The 21486-nt window shown below is 56.7% G+C and overlaps 1 protein-coding gene across 9 annotated transcripts; it reads right to left on the bottom strand.

Annotated features, from left to right (window-relative positions):
- Positions 1-562: 562 nt before the first annotated feature.
- Pcnx3 (pecanex 3) lies at positions 563-21178 on the bottom strand. 9 transcript variants are annotated; one of them, XM_005002980.4, is made up of 35 exons: positions 20395-21105; positions 19858-20045; positions 19536-19635; positions 19385-19424; positions 19208-19303; positions 17885-19018; positions 17307-17430; positions 17046-17224; positions 16642-16732; positions 16126-16261; positions 13824-13984; positions 12874-13027; positions 12574-12606; positions 12183-12354; positions 11987-12097; positions 11602-11693; positions 11358-11467; positions 11064-11169; positions 10861-10953; positions 10602-10752; positions 9582-9726; positions 9137-9314; positions 8126-8234; positions 7884-8013; positions 7448-7506; positions 7134-7349; positions 6060-6313; positions 3520-3750; positions 3243-3346; positions 2832-2979; positions 2496-2726; positions 2125-2399; positions 1668-1801; positions 1290-1588; positions 563-1214 (listed from the first exon to the last, which is right to left on the bottom strand). In XM_005002980.4, exons 1-35 carry the CDS (start codon positions 20545-20547, stop codon positions 1020-1022), a joined length of 6132 nt encoding a protein of 2043 aa, XP_005003037.1. In that variant the 5' UTR covers positions 20548-21105; the 3' UTR covers positions 563-1019. The 9 variants fall into 9 exon arrangements, 8 of the variants coding, with proteins under 8 accessions (XP_005003037.1, XP_003468286.1, XP_063083590.1 ...); XM_003468238.5 differs by having other exon boundaries at positions 13824-13945; positions 20395-21104; XM_063227520.1 differs by having other exon boundaries at positions 563-1588; positions 17046-17221; positions 20395-21111.
- Between the last annotated feature and the right edge of the window lie 308 nt (positions 21179-21486).

Below are 21486 nucleotides of genomic sequence, written 5' to 3'. Positions count from 1 at the left end.
ACCCAGAGCCCTCACACTGACGTATAGACAGGGGTCTTGTTAAGTCGCTGAGTTGCCCAGACTGGGCTCCAACTTCAGATCCTTCTGCCTCAGAGTGCTGGGGTTAGAGGCTTGTGCCGCTGAAACCAGCAATGAGACCTAACATAGGGCGCAAACTTCATTCACTTCTAGAACACCCCACATAGGTGTCATTGCCTTTTTAAGGCTTGGAGCGACTGAAGTTCAGAGAAAGGCTGAGCCAGACCAAAGATGATAAATGCAGGGATCTCTAGGGCTGAAAATTCTGAACCAGTGTTGGCAAACCCATAGCCCTTGTGCCACTGTGGCTGTTTGTATCATGGTGAGTCCTAAAAGGTTCTGAACTGTACATGTAGGAGTGGGAAACAGTGCTCCAACCCCCACACCCAGTTCTGACAAGGGGACAGACTTATAGGGAAGGGGCCCGCCCTTGATCTGATCTCTGCCCCACATCCTTCAACCTCATCACCACCTCACGCTCACCCATGCTGCTTGGCCACCTCCACTACCCTGTCACTCCCAGACAAAAGAAGCAACTGCCAACCAAAATCAAAAATAGTGTTATTAATTCTGGTGTCTTTGAAGCACAAAAGAAAAAAAAAAAAAGGAAGATAAAGAAAAGAAACAACCCTCACCACATTTTGAGCCCCAGGTCCAGGCCTGGGGACCAGCTCTGCAGGCAGTGCAGACCCAGGGGCTGAGTCAGTCCTGGCCACAGGCTCAAAGTGGGACCAGCCCATGGGATGGCTCTTAGGGCCTGGTTGGGAGGCTACCTGCCTCACTTTGGGGCACCCAGGCCATGTATCAGGAGTGAGAGACAAGGGATCAAGATCAGAGATGTGGGCCATTCAGTTCCGGTACTATGGCTGAGGCAGCCAGAAGTCAGGGTTCGCATAAGGAAGCCAAAGCCACTCAGGTCCACGGTCCAACAGAGGGCGAGAGGCAACCAGAGGGGTCCAAGTTACTGATCCTAAGGTGGAATTCAGGGGGCACCAGGCTGCTCAGTACTGGTGCTCCAACAAGGGCTGGGCAGCTGGGCTTTCTCGTTCCTCCACAGGGACAGGCCAGTCACCAGGAGCCCCCGCTGGCGTGCCACTCTCGGCAGCACTGCTGTCCAAGCAAGGAATGTCTTGGACTGTTCTGGGGGGTGAGGCCTCAGAGCTGCCATCGGGGCTGAGGCTGAGGTCTAGAGGCGCCTGAGGAGGACAGAGAGGTTTGCAGGCAAGCAGCCCCGAGCCGCCTGGGGCCCGACTTTCCCATAGGTGCCTTACCTGAGATTTAGGGGTGCCTCCTTTGGGACTCCCTGAGGCTGGCTCTCCATCATATCCTCCCAGCCCCTTTCGACCCCCCAGACTCCACTTCCCACTTGGCCCCTCCGAACTCAGAAGACCGGGGCCTGGGGTCCGGGAGGGCCTAGGGCCCTCCGTGGGAGCAGGTGAAGCAGGGGGTGGTCCTGGGAGCCGAGGGGGAGGCCACTGCAGCAGAGGAGGCGGCCGCCCATCACCAGAGCTGCTCAAGGAAGGTCGTGGCCCCCAGCCAGGGCCTGGTGGGAGAGGCTGGTCGCCACTGCCTGTAAAAGACAGATAAGACAGCAGAGATCTCAGCTAGGCTGTTGTCCCCACTAAGTCTGCTCTGCCTTGCCCACTCACCTGCTGTGTTTTCAGGCGTGGGGTGTGCCAACGGGGGGTTATTGCTGAGGGAGCTCAGGCCACCAGCCCCACCGCAGTCCGAGTCATCCACATTCCCGCCACTATTGCAGCCAGCGCCACAGCCCTTATGAAGCCTGGGGTAAGAAGGTGGAGAAGGGGTGCAGGTGTGGAGACAAGGCTGAGGATGTAGGCCTAATGGTCACAAGTTCCCAGGACAAGTTACTCAGCACCTCCGAGATCCAGGGTCCTCATCCCTAAGACATTTTGCCATCAATTGTGCTTAAAGACTAAAGGCCACTGTCAGCTCCAAGGCAAAAGGGGATACCTCTAGGGGCAGTCAGCTCTGGGAGAGACTCATCTCTCAGGGTTTGAGGCCAGTTTCCTCTCTTGCACCCCGGGGCTCCCTCTGGGAGCTCAGGATACTTGATGGGGCGTCTCCTGGCTAGAGTGGGCTTACCTCTCCCAGCTGCGCAGAAGCCAGTGGGCGATGGCACCCAGACTGACGGGGCCACCCCACAGCGCCCGCAGCTGGGGGTGGCTGCCAGCCAGTGAGGTGGTGAGCGGCGACACGTAGATGGGGTAGCCCAGAGGCTGGTCGCAGGAGGAGTTGATCATGTTGCGGAGTGCCTGCTTGGCGTTCTGGATGCTGCCGCGCTCAGGGTTGCGGTTGCGGAGGAAAACGAGCTCCTGCTGCTGCCCCGCCCACAGGCCGCGCACGCACTCACGGTTCACCTGCAGGGGGCGGCACTGAGGTCAGGGGCCAGCGCCGCAGGGGAGAGGTGCGGGCTGGAAGGCAGGCGGGGTGGTGGGGGCCGCTCCCTTTCTCACCTTGATGACGCGGAAGCTAAGGTGGCGCCGGTTGAGCATGATGACCTTGTACTCGTCGGAGGCATCATCCATGACGTGCCGCAGCGCCAGCAGCGAAGGTGTGTTGCTGAGGATGGCGCTCCGCCAGGCGGGGTCGCCCTCATGAGAAATGACAAGCCGCTCCTCGTTGGCTGCGATGGCGTCATACAGGGCTGCTGGTTCCTCATACTCATCTGGGGATGTGAAGTGGTCCTGGTGGGGAGATGGAAGAAGACAGGAGGGTTAGAGGCGCCCGCCCCACCCCAGGAAAAGGCTTCATGCCCACCTATGCACAGAGCCGGGCACACCACTCCCCACCTGGTGAAGCTTGAGGGCCATTCGAACCCCAGGTGCCACTACGTGGTGCAGCAGGTCCATGTCGGCAAAGACCCACTCGTCACGTGGGGATGTAATGCGGAAGTCCCCCTTGAAAAGGGCGTGCAGGCCGTAGAGGAAGGGCTCCAGGCTGGGCGGGAGGCAGCACAAGGCAGGTGAGCAAGGAGCCAGGGGTCTCAGGTCTCGGGACCCTTCCCCATGCTGGGCTCAGTCTCCTCCTCATGCCAAGGGGTCCAAGTCCCTCAGAGGAGTAAGGAACAGAATTGGGAAAGGTTTGTGCATAGTCACAGCATCAGAAAAACTAGATGCAATTCCTGACACACAGAGCTCTCCATGGTAGGGGAGATGGTGGGCGAGTGGGGAGCACACCCCCAGCAGGATGTGGGCACTCACCTGGCAGACATGCTGTGTGAGGCTGTCCCCAGGGCCCGGCGGCCTAGCACACACAGGCCAAAACATAGTGTGACCAGCGGCGAGTTCCAATCCTGATCCACGGGCTGTGGCACAAGGACCCCCATCCCCAGAGCCCAGTTCAGACCTAGGACTGGGAACCTGGGGTGGGATCAAGGGCCAGGCCATGAAAGTCTCAGGATAAGGGGATGGGGTGAAGAAAATAAGCCCATGTCCCTGGAACCCTGGTAGGGCGGCCCCAAGGCAGTGGTGGCCCAACCTGGCTGCGCCGAGAGGCACAGTACTGGATCCACTCAAGGTGCACGGCACAGAAGGAAGGCAGCGAAAGGCCCGAGAGGCGAAGGTCATAATCCTCATCCACACTCAGGGAGAAGGTAGGGTCTGAGTCAGCATAGCCGGGGGCCCGCACAGAGCGCAGAGCAGCCGCGATGCCTTCGTGGTTCAGCCAGGCCTCCAGCTTGGGAGAGCGGCTCACATAGTAGATGATGCTCTGGGAGAGGAGGGGCTGGTGTTGGGTACAGGGGAGCCAGCCTGCCCTGGCCCTTGGCACTGGGGCAGAAGGCAGCAGTGTCCCAACCTAAGGAGACCTATGAGAGCCACCTCTTGCAACTCAGCTCAGCTCCCAAGGCCAAATGGGCAGGTGGACTTCCCTCTCCTAAGCCAGAGAGGAGGAGTGAGACCCGGCAGGAAGGGCCCCCCTTACAGAGGAGCCCTGGAGAGTCCTGAACCTGCAGCTGGCAGGTGCTTGCAGGTAGCATCTGCCTGCTTCCTCCTGATGGCCTGGGAATCCGCCCCAGTTGTATGGGAAACAGATGACAGCTCTGCTTGACATCACACAGCAGGGTGTTCTGAGGTGAAGTCTCAGTGGGATCCAGATCGCAGGACCTGGGCAGTCAGGCTGAGGCAGAGGGGCAGCCTCTTACAGGTCAGGGGCCCTACATTCCCCTTAGGCAGTCAAAAGTCACAGTCTGAACAAAGCCAGCGGCACAACACCTTGTGCCCAAAGCAGGGGTCTCCTGCACCCCTTGTTAAGAGGTCTTGTTGCCCTCTAAGCAGGGCTTGAGCAAATGGAGAGTAGTGTTTGGAAGGCCAGGTAGCACAGCTGGGATAAAGTATAAAGTGAGGATGGCAGCCAGGGAGGTTTCGGGGATCCTCACACTACCCTGAGATGGGCAGACAGGTTCAGACCAGGTACAGGACTGGAAAGTGTGCACTGGGGAGAAAGAAGGATGCAGCTGGTGGAAAACCACGAAGATGTGTAAGTTCCAGCCCAGCTTGGGCAGTTTAGTGACTTAGAGAGACCCTACATTTTTCTTAAAAAGAGCTGGAAATGCAGCTCAGTACAAAGATCCCAGGTTTACCCCAAAGTTACACAAAAAAGAAGAAAATAAAGGCTGGGGAGACTGATGCTAGCACTGTCCTACCCTCCCATACACCCCAGCCCTTCCAAGCTTCACCCTGCACTCTACAATTTTTTTCTTTTTCTTTTTCTTTTTTTTTTTTTTTTTGAGACAGGGTGTCATGATATAGTCCAGGCGAGGCTTGAAACCCCTGTGTAACTGAGGTTAAGAAACTCACAATGCTCCTGCCTCGGCCTCATTGTGATTAGAGGTGTGCACCATCACTTCAGGGTCCTGCACATCTTAGCACAGCTTCCGTAAGCATCTCTGTCCAGCTTCTGGGCTGTGGTAAGTCAGCCTTGCTTTGCAGGGCTAGGTGCACCCCTGCCTGCTAGTCCATGCAGCCACCATGAGCAGGAGGCCACACATGATTTTGAGTGGGTTTTGTGGGAGACAGAACAGGAACCTGGACAAGGACACCACTCATGTGACGGCACAGGAAGGAGGACAGAACCTTGACCCCTGGACCTGGGACTGTTCCTGTCTGGACTTGACCTCCTCATGGATGAAAGTGGCAGGGAGCCTCAAAACTTCCCAGAAGAGTGGAAGGACAGAAGAAATGACAGAAAATCTCCAGTGTGTAACAGATGAGATGCTGATGGTAGGGGCAAAAGGACAGCTGGAATGCAAGGCCTGCACCAGAGGTTAACCTCAGGTGGGCAGTGTCACCTGGGCTCCAAGGCTCCCCATGGGCATGTAGTGACTATGGACCCACTCAATTCCCACTGTCTTTTTCATTTTTATCCGTACCAGGGATTGAACTCACGACCGCCTGCTTGCAAGGCAGGTGCTTATGCTGCTGAGCTAAATCCTCAGCCCCAATTCCCAGTGTCTTTAACCAACCACGAAGTCACATCACTCACAGGTCTGCAGTTCCACCCTTCCCTCAAGAGGTAAAGTAAGACAGTGCAAAGGAAGTAACATTTTAGGCTGCCGAGTACCCCTAGAACACCCCAAGAACCCCTAGAGCCCACCCCTCTGTTAAGTAGCACCTCTCGGTGGCCTCCCGAGTACCACTAGGACCATTGTTGCAGCCAGGTGGGCTCCAGGGCTGGTGATCTTAAGGGCAGACCTCAGCAGTGACCTCTACCAGCCCAGTACCCTGGAGATGAGATCCATAAATGTAATGCCCACCTGGCCACACACCCACAGCCCAAGGCTGGCCTTTCTGGGGGGACAGTAGGAAGCTCCCTGGCTAGACATCGTCAACAGCAGAGACACTGGGGCCTGCAGGGCCTGCTGTGGGAGGTGGCACTGTGGGGGAAGCTTGAATCTCGAGGCCTCCCTTCGTCAGAACAAGCTCCCTGCACCCAGCACACGGCACGCAGGGCCACTCTGGCTCAGTAAGTATTACCCAGCAGGGATCCTGCTGCCCAGCTGGGTGCCCCGGCCACTGTACCTTGACGTAGTAGGTGATGAGGATCTTGCGGAGGTCAAAGACCTGCAGCATGGAGGCGGCGTTGTTGTCACTGATGCTGTAACCCTCCAGTACGTACTTACTGGCAGTCACCTCCCAGGCCAGCCAGCGCTGCCCAAAGGCAGCATTGAAGGACAGCACTCGTGGCAGGTGGCCGGGCTCACAGCAGCAGCATCCCTCATCCTCCTCCACACCTTCGGTGATGGCCTCCACCTCACGCTGCTGGCAGTATGTACCTGCCGGGAGGGGGCCCAGTCAGCAGCCACCAAGATGAGCCATGCCTGCCTGCCTCCCTCCTCCGAGTGCCCGCAGGACACTTAAGGCCTGCTTCGACTCCCTCTACTGCAAGAGTGAAAGCTGCAGCACAGATGAGTACCAAGTAAGCCCCTGACTCCCAGCAGTGAGGGAAGGAGGAAGTACGGAAGTCAGGGTTTGGGTCCCTCATTCATACAGGCAAAGACAAACTCAGAGGAGAAGCAACTTGCTCAAGGAGGTGGCACTCGTGACTTTTGCTTAGAACCCTTTTTTGTTCTTATTTTTTAAGATAGGGTCTCACTGTGTGGTTCAGGCTGGCCTCAAACTCCTGGTGATCTTCCTGACTCAGCCTCCCAAGTGCTGGAACTACAGGCATGCACCACCATATCTGCCATCCCCCCTGCACCTTTGGGGCCTTCTCTGAAGCTGGCATCCAACACAGACATCAAGGGCAAGGAGCTGGCTCACTGACTACGGCTGTACATGGTGCTGCCTCAGCCTTGACCTGAGACAACAGACAGCTTGGGTGAGCTGGCAGGAGCCAGAGCTTCAGGCCCAGCTTGCATCACAGAGGTCTGGTCAGTTGCTGTGGACCCAAAGTCAAGGCAGAAACAAGGCCGGACCAGAAGAAACCCAACACCTCATAGCAATGAGCTGATGCCATCCATGACAACCTCACTGGGAAACACCAGGCTGAGAAGACTGCCTCAGCTGAGAATACCCAGCCAGGGGGGCTGTGCTAAACTGGGATGGAGCCCCATGCACTATCAAACAGAGTACCCGCCCCCAGCTCTGACTCACCCCGGAACTCAAGGCCACGCAGCTGGAAAGTGACAAGGCCATTGCCAACCTCGATAAGGTGCACCAGCGCATTGAGGTAGTCAGAGGCCAAGACGAAACAGTCGCCAGGGCCATAGTTGCCCCAGCGGCCCAGCACCAGGTCCCCACACAGTGTGTGCTGCAGTGAGCGTGTCAAGTGCTCGTAGAAAATGGAGTTGAGGTTGTTGTCATCAGCTCCTGGAACCCAGAGCAGAAAGATAAAGGGACAAAGTGACAGGAAAGAAGGCTCCCTCGGGAGGGCCCTACCCAACGCCCCTGGATGTCTGGGTACACACCAGGATTCCGGTCCAACTGTGTTACCAAGCGGGTGTTAGAATGATCCACACGTCTAGTGCTGCAAAGAGAGAATCAGCAGGGGTGAAGCTCACTGGGGACAGCTTCCTCCTCCCACCAGCATGTCCTCCTATCCAGGCATGAGTCCCCACTAAGCCCCCATCCCTAAGCTCTGAGTGAGTGGCTGCCACCCTTGAGGGCTCTACTGAGACTGTCAGAGCGGAGAAGACTGAGGCTCCGGGGACTCACCCACAATCATACCACTCACAGTGTCCCACCCAGAACTAATGGCTGGTTCTGCCCTCATCAATCTAGCACCTCAAGTGCCCCCTGGTACCCACACTCTCACGCCGCCTGCTGTTGGGTGTCATGCAGCCTGAACGCCAAGCCCTCCCCTCCTTCCTCCTGGGCACCTGCTGGCCCTCCCGTGACACTCACTTGTAGTCACGCTCCCAGAACTTGAGGGGCCTTGCGTATGACATGATGAAGACTGCACTTCCCAGCAGGGGGTTGAGTGGTGTTGAGAAAAGCCCCGAGAGAAGGGCCTGCACAAACAGCATGGCTGAATCTGGACATGAGTCAAGGAGGTGGTGGCAGGCACATGGAGCCTCCCAGCCTCCCTCTCCTGGTCCTGCAGCCCAGGCTGCAGCCCTCCCACCCAAACAGCAGGCGGCAGATACGGGGCACGGCAAAAGGCTGGGCAAAGGCGTGGAAGGCAGAGCCCCAGGTGATCTGCCAGGGCGCGATGTAGGTCAGCACAAAACGCAGCTTGTACAGCAGATCCCACAGCTGGCAGAGGAGCCAAGGGCAGATAAAAAACACTGGGTTACTCATGAAAGCAGGACCCACCATGACGCCAGCAGCAGGCCTCCTCCAGGGCCTCGGGGCCGCCCACTGGCAGCTCCATATTACTGCCAGCCTTCTCTCTCTGGACTCAGCTTGAGGCACCTGACATAACTGACTGAGCACAAGGTGGGATCAGCCACTGAATTCACATGACAACCCCAGCGCTTTCTACTGCAGTCTGCATTTCTCAGATGTTTGAGGCTGAAAGAAGGCAGAGATGGTGGCGACTTGCTCAGTTCATGCTACTGTCATGGCCTTGGACTAGTACTGAGTGGCACATGGTGTCCGAGGCCACCAACCTAGGCCAGGCCCCAAACAAGAATCAAATACACACTCAAGTCAGAAAACACAAATCAGAAAGGGGCTAAAGCCTGCACAGGGTCCCAGCCACCACACCAGGCTTCCAGTACAGTACTTCAGATGGCTCTTTATGCAAAGTGACCTGTCCCCAGCCCTGAAAGGGAATCCCACAGCTTGGTAGAGCACCTGCATACCCAGAACCCAGGGCTTCTGAAACTCAGCTCTGATCCAATCTCCCAGGCTGTGCCCGGCAGGGAGGCAGCGCTCGGAGAGTGGCTCTCATGCAGATGACAAGGCCAGATCCAAACTACACCAAATACTTCAGAGGAAGCTGACTGTGGGACAGGCCAGACTTGGGGTGACATGCTGGCTGACCACCAGTTCTCTGAAGGCTCTGAGCACTGGTGACTCCACCTCTTAAAGCCTCAGCTTCCTGTTTACAAGGGTAGGGCAGAGGTGACCCTTTTCTGCAGCCATCCCTGCAAAGGCCCATGGCCTTTTTCTCACCCAGGCAGAGGAGTGCTGGGTCACAGCCAAGGGCTCACCTTGCTGCAGAGCAGAGACATGATGAAGTAGTCGAGCAGGAAGCCCTGGGAGAGGCGCGGATAGTCGAAGTGGAAGAGTAGGACGGTGAAGGCCAAGGTCAGGTATTGCTGGGGTGGGCAGCAGAAGGCCGAGCGCAGCAGCTTCAGCCCAGCCACAGTCATCAGCAGTGCCCGACAGCTGTAGGTGGGGGCAGGCATCCAGTGCCCGACAGAGGCTCAGGGGCCATGGGCAGAGGGGCCCAACCCTCACCCACCCTGGGCCTCAGCTGTCTGCTGGCACAGCCCATTTAAAGGCAGGTATGGGGGGCACATCTGCTTCAGTGGGTAATGCTGGGGCTATGCGAGGCGCCTTAGATACCAGCCTTTTCCTCTATGGGCCTCAATTTCCCCAATGGGAATCAAACAGGAATATAGACAGGGGTCTGATGAGCAAGGCGGTCCTCACTAGAGGCAGAACTTGTCCGGGTGACTGACGACAGTGTGGGCGTCCACTGTGAGAGCATTGAGCACCACGGCGGGGTAGATGAGGTACTTCTCAACACACTGCAGGCCAGCGTACAGCTTCTCGAACCACATCACTTGGGCAGCACCTGTGACAAGAAGGTCGCCTGTTAGCCTGTAGATGCCCTAACTTCATTGGAGCCTAAAACACTGGGCACTGCAAGTACAGCAAGAACCTTGGGGGGTGACAAGCCAGGGACTGTGCTGGCTTGGGTCTGCAGAGACTCTGGCAGAGACTAATCTTCAGCAGCAAAAATGTAGGCTTAGGTTAGGTTTATTTTACTGTCTACCTTATTTTACTGTCTGTGGAAATAAGGCTGACAAGAAACTCTCAGATGTCTACTGAGAACAAGTAGAAATCCCTACAGACCAATGGTGGGGTGGATCCTAATCCACGGGCCCTTCTGAGATGCAAGACTCCTTGGCTCAAACCGCTAGAAGCCAAGCCGCAGTGGAATGTAATCCCAGCGCTCAGGGGGCTGAGGCAGGAAAACTACCTGGACTCCACAGAGAGTTTGAGCCTAGGCTGAACTACACATCAAGACTCTGCCTCAAAAAAACTTATAGCTGGGCATGGTGGCACAGATCTGTAATCCCAGCACTTGGGAGGTGGAGACAGCAGGAGGACTGCTTAGAGTTCAAGGCCAGCCTGAACTACATATTGAGAAAAACAGAAAAACTTTTAAAAAGCCACTGGTGACTAGCCTGCAATTCTGACTCCTTTAGCCCCCTAGAATTCTACTTTCAATTCCTCAGATATCAGAAAGAGGGTAAAGGAAGGTGGCATATACAGGAAATAAACTGGGCAGTGAGAAAGCGGTACACATAGAGCAGGAAAGGAGTAGAGGGCCAAAGCCAGCACAGAGGATAGTGTGGGCAGAGGCTGCCCCCTGCTGGCACCCTAGGCCAGAAAACCTCAGTTCTTGCCCACAGATGCCTAGGCTGGCAGTCCCAGGGCACTCACCCCGCACTTCGTACTGGCTGTACTCCAGCGGCTTCAGCACGGGCTGTGAGAGGCAGAACCACGGTAGCTGCTTGCGGAGCTGCGGCAGCAGGTAATGTGTGAAGAAGCCCACGACTCCAGCCAGTGCATACAGCACAAAGCCCAGCACCGACTGTGAGAGGGAGAGGCCAGCCGCTCAGTTCACCGAGTTGAGCAGGAGCCCTCGGGTCTAGCAGGCTCCCGCAGAGACAGAGAGAAGGGCGCCCTGTGCTGCACAAACCTTCAGGGCGATGAAGACAGTGCTGGCACTGATGGCAAAGGTGAGCACAGCAATCACCACACACATCACCAGGTCGGAATGGAGGACCTCACGCTGCAGGGCCAGAAAAATAGCTCACTACTTGTTGCCCTGGACCACATTCCCCTTCTGCCCCTGGACCTGCCACCACCTCCTCACTAGCGCCCACACTCATGCCTGCTCACCACTGACTGGCGCATCTTCTCTGGCAGCGGGTCTGGGGGCTCAGCACGGGCTGTTTCCAGGCTCCGCTCCTCCAGCTCAGGGAAGAACTTGCTCCGGACCAGAGACCTAGAGAAGGGAGAGTTGGGGGCCAGGGCTGAGTAGGCACCCCACTTTGCCTGGCCCCAGGACCACAGAAGGCCAGGGTCCATTTGTCATAGCCACATGCACTGACCCACAGGCCCTTGAACCCCTGTTGTGCAGACACAAACACACACACACAAGTGTGCACACAGACAGGAACATACAACACCTACCAGAGCACAGTGGGATCGCTGCTCTGTCGGCTCAGGTGGTAGGACAGTGCCACCAGGAGACCACAGAAGACAGAGAAGAGGACAGGGACATGCTGCTCCGGCCAAGGAGCCTGGGGGACAACACACGCTGGTCAGAGGATGTGTAAGGGCAAGGGTGTCCCCATGTAAGAAGCCACTGCTGAGCCCAATTCACAGCCCTGTCCCAGGCCTCTGCATGCTCCCACCCGGCAGGCCACACTCCTACCTTGATGGCCCCGAGGCAGAAGCCGTAAAGCAGGGCAGCAGCCAGTAGGCTGCGGGTGAGACTGAAGACTGCAGTAAGTGGGCTGGTGGCAGCTGTGTGGCAGGGAGGAGTAGGTAAAGGCCAGCTCTCACCTGCGGCATCCCTCACTCCTGCCCCCCATCTTCCAGAAGATGACTTCCTGGGACCCTGTTCCTGTTCTTTGCTCCCCTAGCCCAGAGGCCTTCAGCAACTTTGCCAGAGAAGGGGAGAGGCAAAGACAGGTTCCTGTGTCCATGACTTAGATGCAGAATAAGGCTCCACAAGGGCTGGGGACACAGACCTAATCCATGGGTCCTACTGGACCCTGTGCTCTCCTACACCCCTGGGCCACCAAGAGGCATCATACCTGTGCCCCCAAAGCCATGCATGTCTATTTGCTCCAGCAGGTACATGAGGCAGGTGTTGACCTGGGGCAGGAGGCCCAGCAGGAAGACAAATGGGAAGCACAAGGTGAACACTGGCCAGGAGGAGAAAAAAGGCCCCATCAGCCACTGGCCCCGCCTTGACCACCCACGGGCCACCCCCACCCTGCCCAGTCTTACCAGTGGCCACATCTCGGGCACAGAAGAAAAAAGAGGCAGAGAAGAGTGTGAGGCCATAAAGGGACACAGGTGGGAAGGGCTGAGCCGAGCCCAGGGTATCCAGCAGCCAGATGAGCAGACAGCAGATGCAGAAGTAGACAGGCCGGCTGTAGGCGATCACCCAGTTGTGGCCCTGCAGAGTCAGCCTGTGAGCAGCTGGGCTTTCCCTGCTGCCCACTTCACAGGTACAGGTATGTGCCTAACCCCACACAGCTCAGGCCTGGCCCTGGCTCCAAGCTAAAGAACTGGGCAGGGTGGGAGCAACTGTTGGGGGTTGAGGGAGCCCTGCCCTTTCCTTGCTGAGATCTCCTCCCATCTGTTCTCAGGGCCCCGGGGCCTCCTGGGTACTCACATGCATGGGAGATGCTGCATCAGGCTGCACACTCTGGAGGAGAAAGAGCTATGCTAGCAACAAGAGCCAGAGCCCACGGGCGCAGGAGGCCCAGGGACCTGCTCCGCACCAGCCCCAGCAGTGACGAGTGAGTGGCCAGGACAGGACTTTGAACTGTGTGGGCCTTGAAGCTCTCACCTGTCACATGGTACCTTAAGCACCTCATCTGCTTCCCAGCTCCCCCTCCCCCTGTAGTAGTGGGAAGGTGAAGGTCTGAAGGAGAAGGTGAGCTTTGGAAGGTGACCAGGAGCAAGGCCTGACCTTGAGAAGGGAGTATTGGCAGGAGGCAATGACCAGGCAGAACTGGAAAACCCAGATGTCAGTGAAGAAGCCCTTGAGCAGCAGCAGGTAGCCCAGGAAAGCAACCAGGCTGCTCAGGCCAACTCCAAAGATGTTCTCCATCACTCCTCGAGTCCTGTGGAGACAAGTACGTCACAGCATGGCCCTCCTGCCTCATCTCCTGATAGAAAGTGGAGAGACAGGGTTCTGTCCTCAAATACCACCTCCAGGCCTCTTCCCACACCAGTCTCTTGGCTTCTGAAGGGTACAACCTCAAAGGAGAGGTTGCACCTGCTCCAGGAGGCTCCAGGGTTCCTACCCTGCACCCCAATCTCTGGCCCCTCTGGGTGCTGCAGCTTGAGGTACTGTCACTTGTATGAATTGCCCATCTCCAGCTCATGGGGACACATGGTCACAATCAATATAGCACACCAGGGATGCCACAAAACAGACACAGGCAGAACCCAACCGGCACACAGCCATGTGCCATTAGAGAGCCTGCTGGACAGGAAGCCCAGATGTGGGTTTAGGTCCTGTTCTCTACATTAAACAATGAACATTACTTCACTTTTCTACCTGACTTTCTGAGTCTTGGTTTCCCTCTAAGAAATGGGAAAGTTGAGGAAAATAGTTTGTGTGCTTTCCCAGGTCAGAACACTCAATTTTAAAGTCAAACCAAACACAAAAGCAATAACAAATAAGCTAAGTAGGAAGTGTTTGTCTTGAGCAGGGCTTTCAGAGAGTTGAGGATACTATAGCACTCTGGGACTTGGGTCACCCCTTGCACCTCAGAGGAAGCTAAAAAAATGCCACTGCCACTGAGGCATGGTCAGGTTTTCTGACACCTTACTGTCTCCACAGGTCCAGAAAGTCCAGAAGGCCAAGGTTCCAAGACTCCCTGAGGACAGGAGCCAGGGCAGGTGGGCACTCACCGGTCCAGCAGGGCCAGCAGGGCAAGACGTTCATAGCGCACAGAGGTCCAACGGCCAGGAAGAAGCCAGTATTTGTAGCTGTGTTGTGCACGGGGTGGTGCCTCCTCCATCAGGGTCTGCTCCTGGGATTCGTGCAGGGAGTCCTGGTCCAGTAGGTCAAACTGCAGTCCCCACAGCCGCAGCTGTCAGCCCACCACCCCCATGATCAACTGCCATCCCTAGCCCCAGCACACTGGCTTGGTTGACCATTTCCCTCAGCATGGGAAGTCCCTATCATCTAGTGGCCCCACAGCCTGTCCTGGCCTTATCCCCAGGGCCTGCTCCTCATGCTGGGCTCCATGACATGGCTTACTACCACATCCATCTTCTGCAACAGGATGCATCCACTGCCTTGCCCTAGGTTCAGTAAAATCCACCCTGTCCTTTAGAATCTGGCACAAATGCTACCTCCTTCTCCCAGATGAAGTTACTACTGTCACCATCCCACCCAGGACCACAGACTTCCCAGTCCTGAGGACAAGGCTGCCACTGAGGCCTGTGGGAACTGCACTGACTCTTTAGGCTTGCCGCACACCACGTTTAAGAAGCATTCACAGTGCTGGATGCAGCAGTGCACAACTGGAATCCCAGCACTCTGGGAAGCTGAGGCGGGAAGATCACAAGTTTTAAACTAGCCTGGGTAATTTAGAAACTTACTGAGACCCTGTCTCAAAATAAAAAGTAATTTTAAGAGAGGAGGTCGGGGGTGTAGCTCAATGCAAAGGCCCTGGGTTTGAGTTCAATTCCACTTCCATTCTCATCTCCCTCAAAAGAGCATTCATGGGGGACAGCTATGGGCCCAGCCCTGTGGACAGGAGAGAGTGAGGAGAGACGAGGCTTCCCTGTACAGCCCCTGCCTCTGGAGGTGGCTGTCAGCTGGAGAGTGAGGATGATGCTAATCCCAGTGATGGCTACAAAGCATAAGCGACCAAGAAAAGCACATGGAGGCCTCCAGTGCCATCTGCAGTCTACCTGCAGGTGTTAGGTAAGTGGGGATGTTCCTTTTAGGAATGCTTTTATTTTTCTTTTGTGATAGTATTAGGAATTAAACCCAGGACCCTCACACTGAAGTACATTTTTTTTTTTTTGGTGTCCAGGGATTGAACTCATGACCTTGTGCTTGCCAGGCAGGTGCTTATGCCACTGAGCTAAATTCCCAGCCTTGAACTACATTTTTTTTATTATATGTGCTGTCAAACCAAGCACTGAGATAGTTTTTATGTGGTCTCTCTTAAGTTGCTAAGTTGCCCAGACTGGGCTTAAACTTGGGATCCTTTTAACTCAGCCTTCCAGAGTGCTGGGATTACTGATACACACACTACCATGCCCAGCATTTAGAAAACTATTCTGTTATTCTTTTTTTGGTACTGGAGTTTGGGCTCGCAACCTTGCACTTGCCAAGCAGATGCTTATGCCGCTAAGTGAAATCCCCAGGCCCCTTAGAGAATTACTCTTTAAACTCTGAGATCATTTGTTTGTTTGTGCTGGAGTCTTGCTGTGTTGCCCAAACCAGCCTTGAACTCCTTATCCCAAGTGATCCTCTTGCCTCCGGCACTCATGCAGCTGGGACTACAGACAAGACTGTAGTGCTTTTATGCACTCTTAGTACTTACGGTGTTCCTAGACTGCCTATGCAGCCTACAGTCCAAACTGAGGTTTTTTAGAAATAAAAGAAGACACTGCTCAGTGGGGCATGGTGGCCCATACCTGTGATCCCAACACTCAAGAGATTGAAACAAGAGGAATGCATGAATTCAAGACCAGCCTGGGCTACTGAGCAAGACCCTTTCTCAACAACACTACCAGTAACTATGCTGAGACAAGAAGCACTAACAGAAAGAAAACTCCTAGCATGGGGAACACGGTACTGATGACAAACTGAATCCCTACTTCTGAAAGTACTGTCACAAACACTGTTTGCAGCTGTTAACTGAGCCATTAAATGAGAAAAAGCCCTGTGCCACCACCCCTAGCATGGCAGCACAGCCCTTAGGGAAGAACACCTAGACAGGAAAAGACCTGCAGTCAGCTCTGTTCTACTACAGCCCTTCCGGATTAGGAAGATGCTCCAGACACGGCTGCAGAGTAAGCAGATACACCTTCCTGAGCCACTTAGTGTCCAGGCCTGTGCGCCTTCAGGCAGCTCTCAAAAAAGTCAGGACAAACACAGCCCTCCCTTGGGGTGGCTGTCCATCGAAGGCCGGCCTCAGTGAGCTGCTCACCACCTGTCTTGCTTTCCACACATCCTCCTCCAGCTGCTCACCTCTGGGATCTCCAGGGGCACCCGGCGCACCTGCATGCCCTGCAAAACCACAGGCCTTGGCTGTAGCAGGTTCAGGCCTCCTGTGGCCTCGGGGACATCAGCAGAGTGGAAGCTGGAGGAATGTGAGTGGCGGTCCCTGTGAGAACAGCAATCATGAATGAAGCTCAAGGTCATGGGCAAGTCCTAGGATGAGGTAGAGCTGAGGCAAGGGCCAGGCTGTGACTGGGGGCCCAAGAAAAGCTATGGTGAGGAAGCAGGGAGCAGAAGCACCTGTCCCAGCCTGTGCTCCCTTCTCCTCCCGGGGAAGCAGGCCCTGGGTTTCCTGGAAGCGTCAGAGAACCAGGGTTCCCTCAGCATCCACCCAAGTCTGCCCTTTACTGCTCCCCATCTTCCTTTCCTCCCAGGATGGAGCTGCCCCAGCCTGGCAGAAGAAGAGAAAGAATGCCTGGCTTGGGGTGCTCCCTGGCAGTGCAACACACCAGACCTGTCTACAGAAGGCTTGGCCTGAGCACTCACCACGCCCCATTGGCTGCCTGCTCCCCTTGCTGTCCCACGGGGTTCTCATAGCCACCTCCAGCCAGGCCAAAGGTATAGGAGCGCCGCACACCTGAGATGGGTGTGAGAGAGACAAGGCAGCATGTCAGGGACAGGCATGCTAAGACCGCATGCCCGTGGGCATCAGCACCACTGAGGAAGAAGCCTGGCATGGCAACCCAGCCCCTGGGGACCAAGACCTGGATAGAAGAGCCTGCAGGTCAAGGGCCTGGCCCCCGTGGTCAGCAGGCTCTGGGTCTGGCTCTCTCTCCCACCACTGGCTCAGCCTGTGACTTCAGGTGTGTCTTGGCTCCCTCATCAGCAGAGTGAAGACGACGGGACACCTATATTTCCGGTGGTGCTGGGCTGGCCGGGAAGGGGCTCACCGCTCTCATCGTAGAAATAGTGCACGGCACCCTCAGAGGTGTCGTCAAAGGTGCAGGCCTCATGCACGTTGGCACCGGCCCGGGTGAGCAGCAGCGAAGAGGCGAAGTGCAGGGCAGAGGGTAGAGTCAGCGCCCTAGAGTGGGAGGCAGCCCGGCCCCGCTGGGCCTCCTGCAGGCTGCTGGGAAAGGATAGCCTTGGGTCAGCAGCTGGTGCAGCCAGCTCACCCCTCCCCTGCCCTGCAGTCTGAGGGAGATGCTTACCTGGGCGGGGAGCCCATGACAGAGGCTGGAGGGGTGGGGTTGCTGCCTGCATTGTGGCGTCTCCGTATGGCCTGGGTCCGCCTCACATTGCTTGTGCATTCCCGCTTGCCTGTCTCCTCAGCTGCTGCCAGCGAGAGGCCCCAAGTGTAAGTGATAGAGTCCTGATAAGAGCTGACAAGGCGAGTTGGGGGCAAGTACTACAGTATGGAGCCAAAGGTCACACTCAGTTCAACAATGCTCACAGCCCAGCCAGGTCACCTAGCCACTCATGGCCCAGTCTATCCCTCTGGAGCTAATGGAGACACTGGTCTGCCCTGCCCCACTGTGGCTGGAGGATGAACATGGATGACCAGAGTCCTCAGGGACCAGAGGCTCCAGTGCTAATCCCAGGACTAAGGGCAGGTGGCTGGGTCCTCCCAACCCAACATGCTTGGCATACAGTGTGACTTGATCACACAGTCTGCATCCATCTGATGCTGGAGACAGAGGCCAAGCTGACACTGACCAGGTCCACTCCAGACCACCCTTTGTCCAAACTCGTGCCCCTCACCCACTCCATCCCAGCAGCCCACGCTCACCTCCTCCCACGGCGCCTTCCTCCTGTAGCTCCCCACGCCAGCCAGGTTGGTTGGCAGCAGGTCCCCGGCGGGCCTCAGCAGGCAGTGCAGCTGGCTCACCAGCAGCAGCAGCCAGCTCCACCCCCACCTGGGCCTCCAGCTGAGCCTTGGAGCCAGCCAGGGGAGCCCTCAGGACATCACCCCCGGCCCCATCCATGCTCAGCACACGGGCGTGTGTTTTGGCGCTGGCAGTACTGGGCGTCCGCTGGGCCCCATAGGGCCGTTTAGGGGGCACAGCAGTCCCCTCCTCAGCCCCATGAGGAGCTCGCCGCTTCCGAGGCCCACCTGCTGCACCCCGGGAGCTCTCAGGGGAGTAGCAGGAGGTAGACGAGGAGCTGTCAGTACTGTAGCAGCGCTGTGACCGGAGACTGGAGGCTGGGCTCAGTTCACTGCCCTCACTGGTGTCCTCATCCTCAAAGAAGGCTGCACCCTCCAGAAGTGGCCTTCGAGGGGCATGACCAGGCGGAGAGTGTCTTCGCATAGGCGGCCGCCGTTTGCCAGGCCGCAGCAAGGCCAGGTCCTTGGGCCGCACAACCAGAAGAGGCTCGGCAGGGCCCGGTGGTGTCCCAACTCCAATAACTGTGTCAAAGGAACGCAAAGTGTCATCCGAAGGGACCCCAGCATCTGGTGAGGCAGGCAGCTCAGCCTCAGAAGGGGGATCAGTGTCGCTGCCCTCAGGAGCCTGCCCACCAGGGGGGCTGTCCAGGTGTGTAGAGTTGGTCTTCTCACTCTTGAAGCTGCTCAGGGTTTCCCTGTCAGTGCCACTGAAGCAGGAATCCGAGGAGCCAGCTTTCTGAGGTGTGGGCTCACCCGAGCCCCGCCGGTCTAGGGGTTGGTAGCCACTGACTCCCCAGCATTGTTCCCGCCGACTGCTGGTTCTCACCAGGGCCCGGTCAGGCCGGGTTAGGGTCAGGAAGCTTTTGCTCAGCTCCTGGCTGAGGCTTCCCTTCAGCAAGGGGCTTAGGGGAGTGTCAGCCACACTGCTGCCACCCCATGGAGCTCCATCTCCAGCCAGGGGAGAACGCTCTGAAGAGTCCGTGCTAGGGAGACAGGGGTCTGGGATGGCTCCTGGGGGTGTCTGGGGAAGGTCTCCAACTGTCAGAGGAAAACAGAATGTCAGATGGGTGTTCTGCAAAGAAAACTAGTGTTTGCAGGGTCTCAGGTCTCTGCTGTGACAGTCCAGTCCTATCCACAAATACAGACACAGTGCCAGGAAGTTGGGGTGATTTTAGGACAGAACAGTTAGTCTTTCCTACAAGGGCTTGTCCTATCATGCCTACTTACTCAGTTTCTCTTGTGAGCTAAGTTTTAGCATCTCTCGGTCAGCAGAGGTGACAATCACATTGTTGCTGCCCTGCTCCCGTACCAGCTCCTTGATATCTACAACCATAGCACCAGGGGTGTCAACAGGATCGGTCTATTCTGCATTCCCACAACCCAACCCTGAGCGTGGCCACCTACCTCTGAGAGGCCCAGAGTCCTCTGTCCGGGGCAGCAACTCCTGAGCAAAGAAAGGAGTATAAAGGAGCAAACAGGACAGGCTTAGGACCCACCCATAACAGACTGGCTTCCAGAAGAGCAGTGTGAGAAACCGAGGGCCACGACTACTCACCGAGACCTGATTGAAGCCAAACACAGAATGCTGGGAACTGCAGCGTACCGGGGGTGTGGAACTCACTTTCCGAAAAACTGTCATCTCCACTCCAGAGTCCCTAGTAGAGGAAAGAGAAGCAGCTCTGAGCTAACCTCCTCCCTTTGTGTCACACTTCTTCCCAACTTCCTTACAGCTGCATTCACTCTCAAAAGATCCTTTACAGACTTGACTACAGAACACATGACAGAGCCAATGTTCCCACAGTCCTTCTCCACACTCCAAGGCTCCAGCCCTGGTGCTAAGAACCTTCAATCCTCCACATGGCCTCTGCCCAACCCACCTGGGCAGGCTGCTGTCCGCCTGGGCAGCATCCTCCTCCTGCTCTCCCATGGTAGAGTTGCGCTTCTCCACAATCTCCCCCTGGTCGAACATGGCATGTAGCCGATAGTTCACAGTCTTGATGGTAGCAAAGATGACAGCCACCACGAGGCAGTATACACCGGCCACCATCAAGCTGGGGGGCAGGACCTGAAAGTGGCAATGAATCAGCTTCTCACATAGCCCTACCCCTGGGAGGTACCTGCTGCCAGGCACATGGTTAGATTAGCCAAATATACGTGAAAGCTTCATCATCCCTCCATACAACCAGTACAAAGATCCCGTCAGAGGAATCTGCCTTCTGCTTGAAGATCTCAAGGTCACCTGACCCAGGAAAGGAAGAATTTGGCATCTCCACACACACCCCAAACTCCGCACCAATTCCTCTTTCCACAACTCAGCGTCCCAGGCACTCCTGCGAATCCCTGCCACACGGCCCACCCTCTATATTTGGTCCTCCTTTCTCCGACAGGAGTTACAGGTGGCAGCAGCGTCTCACCATGTACAGCAAGAATGGAAACGTGAGCAGGAAGATCCAGACATAAAGGTGGAAGCAGTTGGAGAAGGTGCTCTGATGCGGATCGAAGAACCAACCTCCGGTGAGTGAGGCCCATACCCCCTGGCGCAGGATCTGCAACACTTGAGACCCCATGACCCCGCCACTGCTGCGCGCGCCCCCCTCCAGGGACCCTCATGGGGGCGGCCCCCGGCCCATGCCCCGACTGGTGCCCGAGGGCCCCGGGGCCCCGCCTCGAGCTCACGCCATGGCCTCCCCCTGAGGGGGAGGGGACTGGCGGGGCGAGGGTGTGGGCAGGGGGCGGGGCCGGCCGGGGGTCAGCGGTGTGAGGCACTAGTGCAGTAGTGGGCCAGCATCAGGGGCGGGTTCCGGGCCCCCACCCCTGGCCTAGAGCAGCTCCTAAGGGCTGAACCAACAGGCAGGCGCGGGGCACGGGCCGGGCACCCGTCGGCGGCATCCAGAGGTGGGCGTGGGGGTGGGTGCTCCTAGAGTACAGGCAACGGCTTCCTTGGTTCCGGACCGGGTTAAGCCCTGGGACCCTGAGTTTCACTTCCGGGGTCTCAAGTCAATCGCTAAGGGTTTTGCGTTCGCCCCGCTTCTGTCGGTACCGGCCCCAAGGAGGAGGCCGGAAGAAGCCGCGAGCCTCCAGCCTGCAGTGGCGCATGCGCCCAATAAACCCAGTTAGGACCCGGAAAAGGAAAAAAACTAATAGCATGAACGCGCAAGCGCAGATGCAATGGAGCCGCGAGACATAGAAGGGTGCCCTTTGGGCGTGCGCAGTCCAGGTCCAAAGAAGTCCAGGAAAAAAAAAAAAAAAAAGCATTTGGGTGCATGCGCACATTCAGGCGGGGCCAATCTAGAGAAGAGCCCACAGCTAGGCGGAACGGAATGGATAGTTGAGTAGCCATTGGGTAGTGGCCGAGTAATTGACTCAAAGCTTTTCCAGTGAATTACTGAAGGCGGGGAAAATATGGAGGCGTGAACTTCCCAGAGCTACACTAAAATTTCGGCCTTCCAGGATCACACCTCTCTTGGGCCGCCCCTTTTATTGCTAGACCTCCTACGTCACGGGCG

Source organism: Cavia porcellus, unplaced genomic scaffold (genome assembly GCF_034190915.1).
Source record: "Cavia porcellus strain 051 isolate PalLab524CR breed Dunkin Hartley unplaced genomic scaffold, mCavPor4.1 scaffold_17, whole genome shotgun sequence".
In the NCBI taxonomy this organism is placed as follows: domain Eukaryota; kingdom Metazoa; phylum Chordata; class Mammalia; order Rodentia; family Caviidae; genus Cavia; species Cavia porcellus.
Note: the sequence above shows the minus strand (reverse complement) of the source record. Positions and strands in the feature narration are given on the sequence as shown.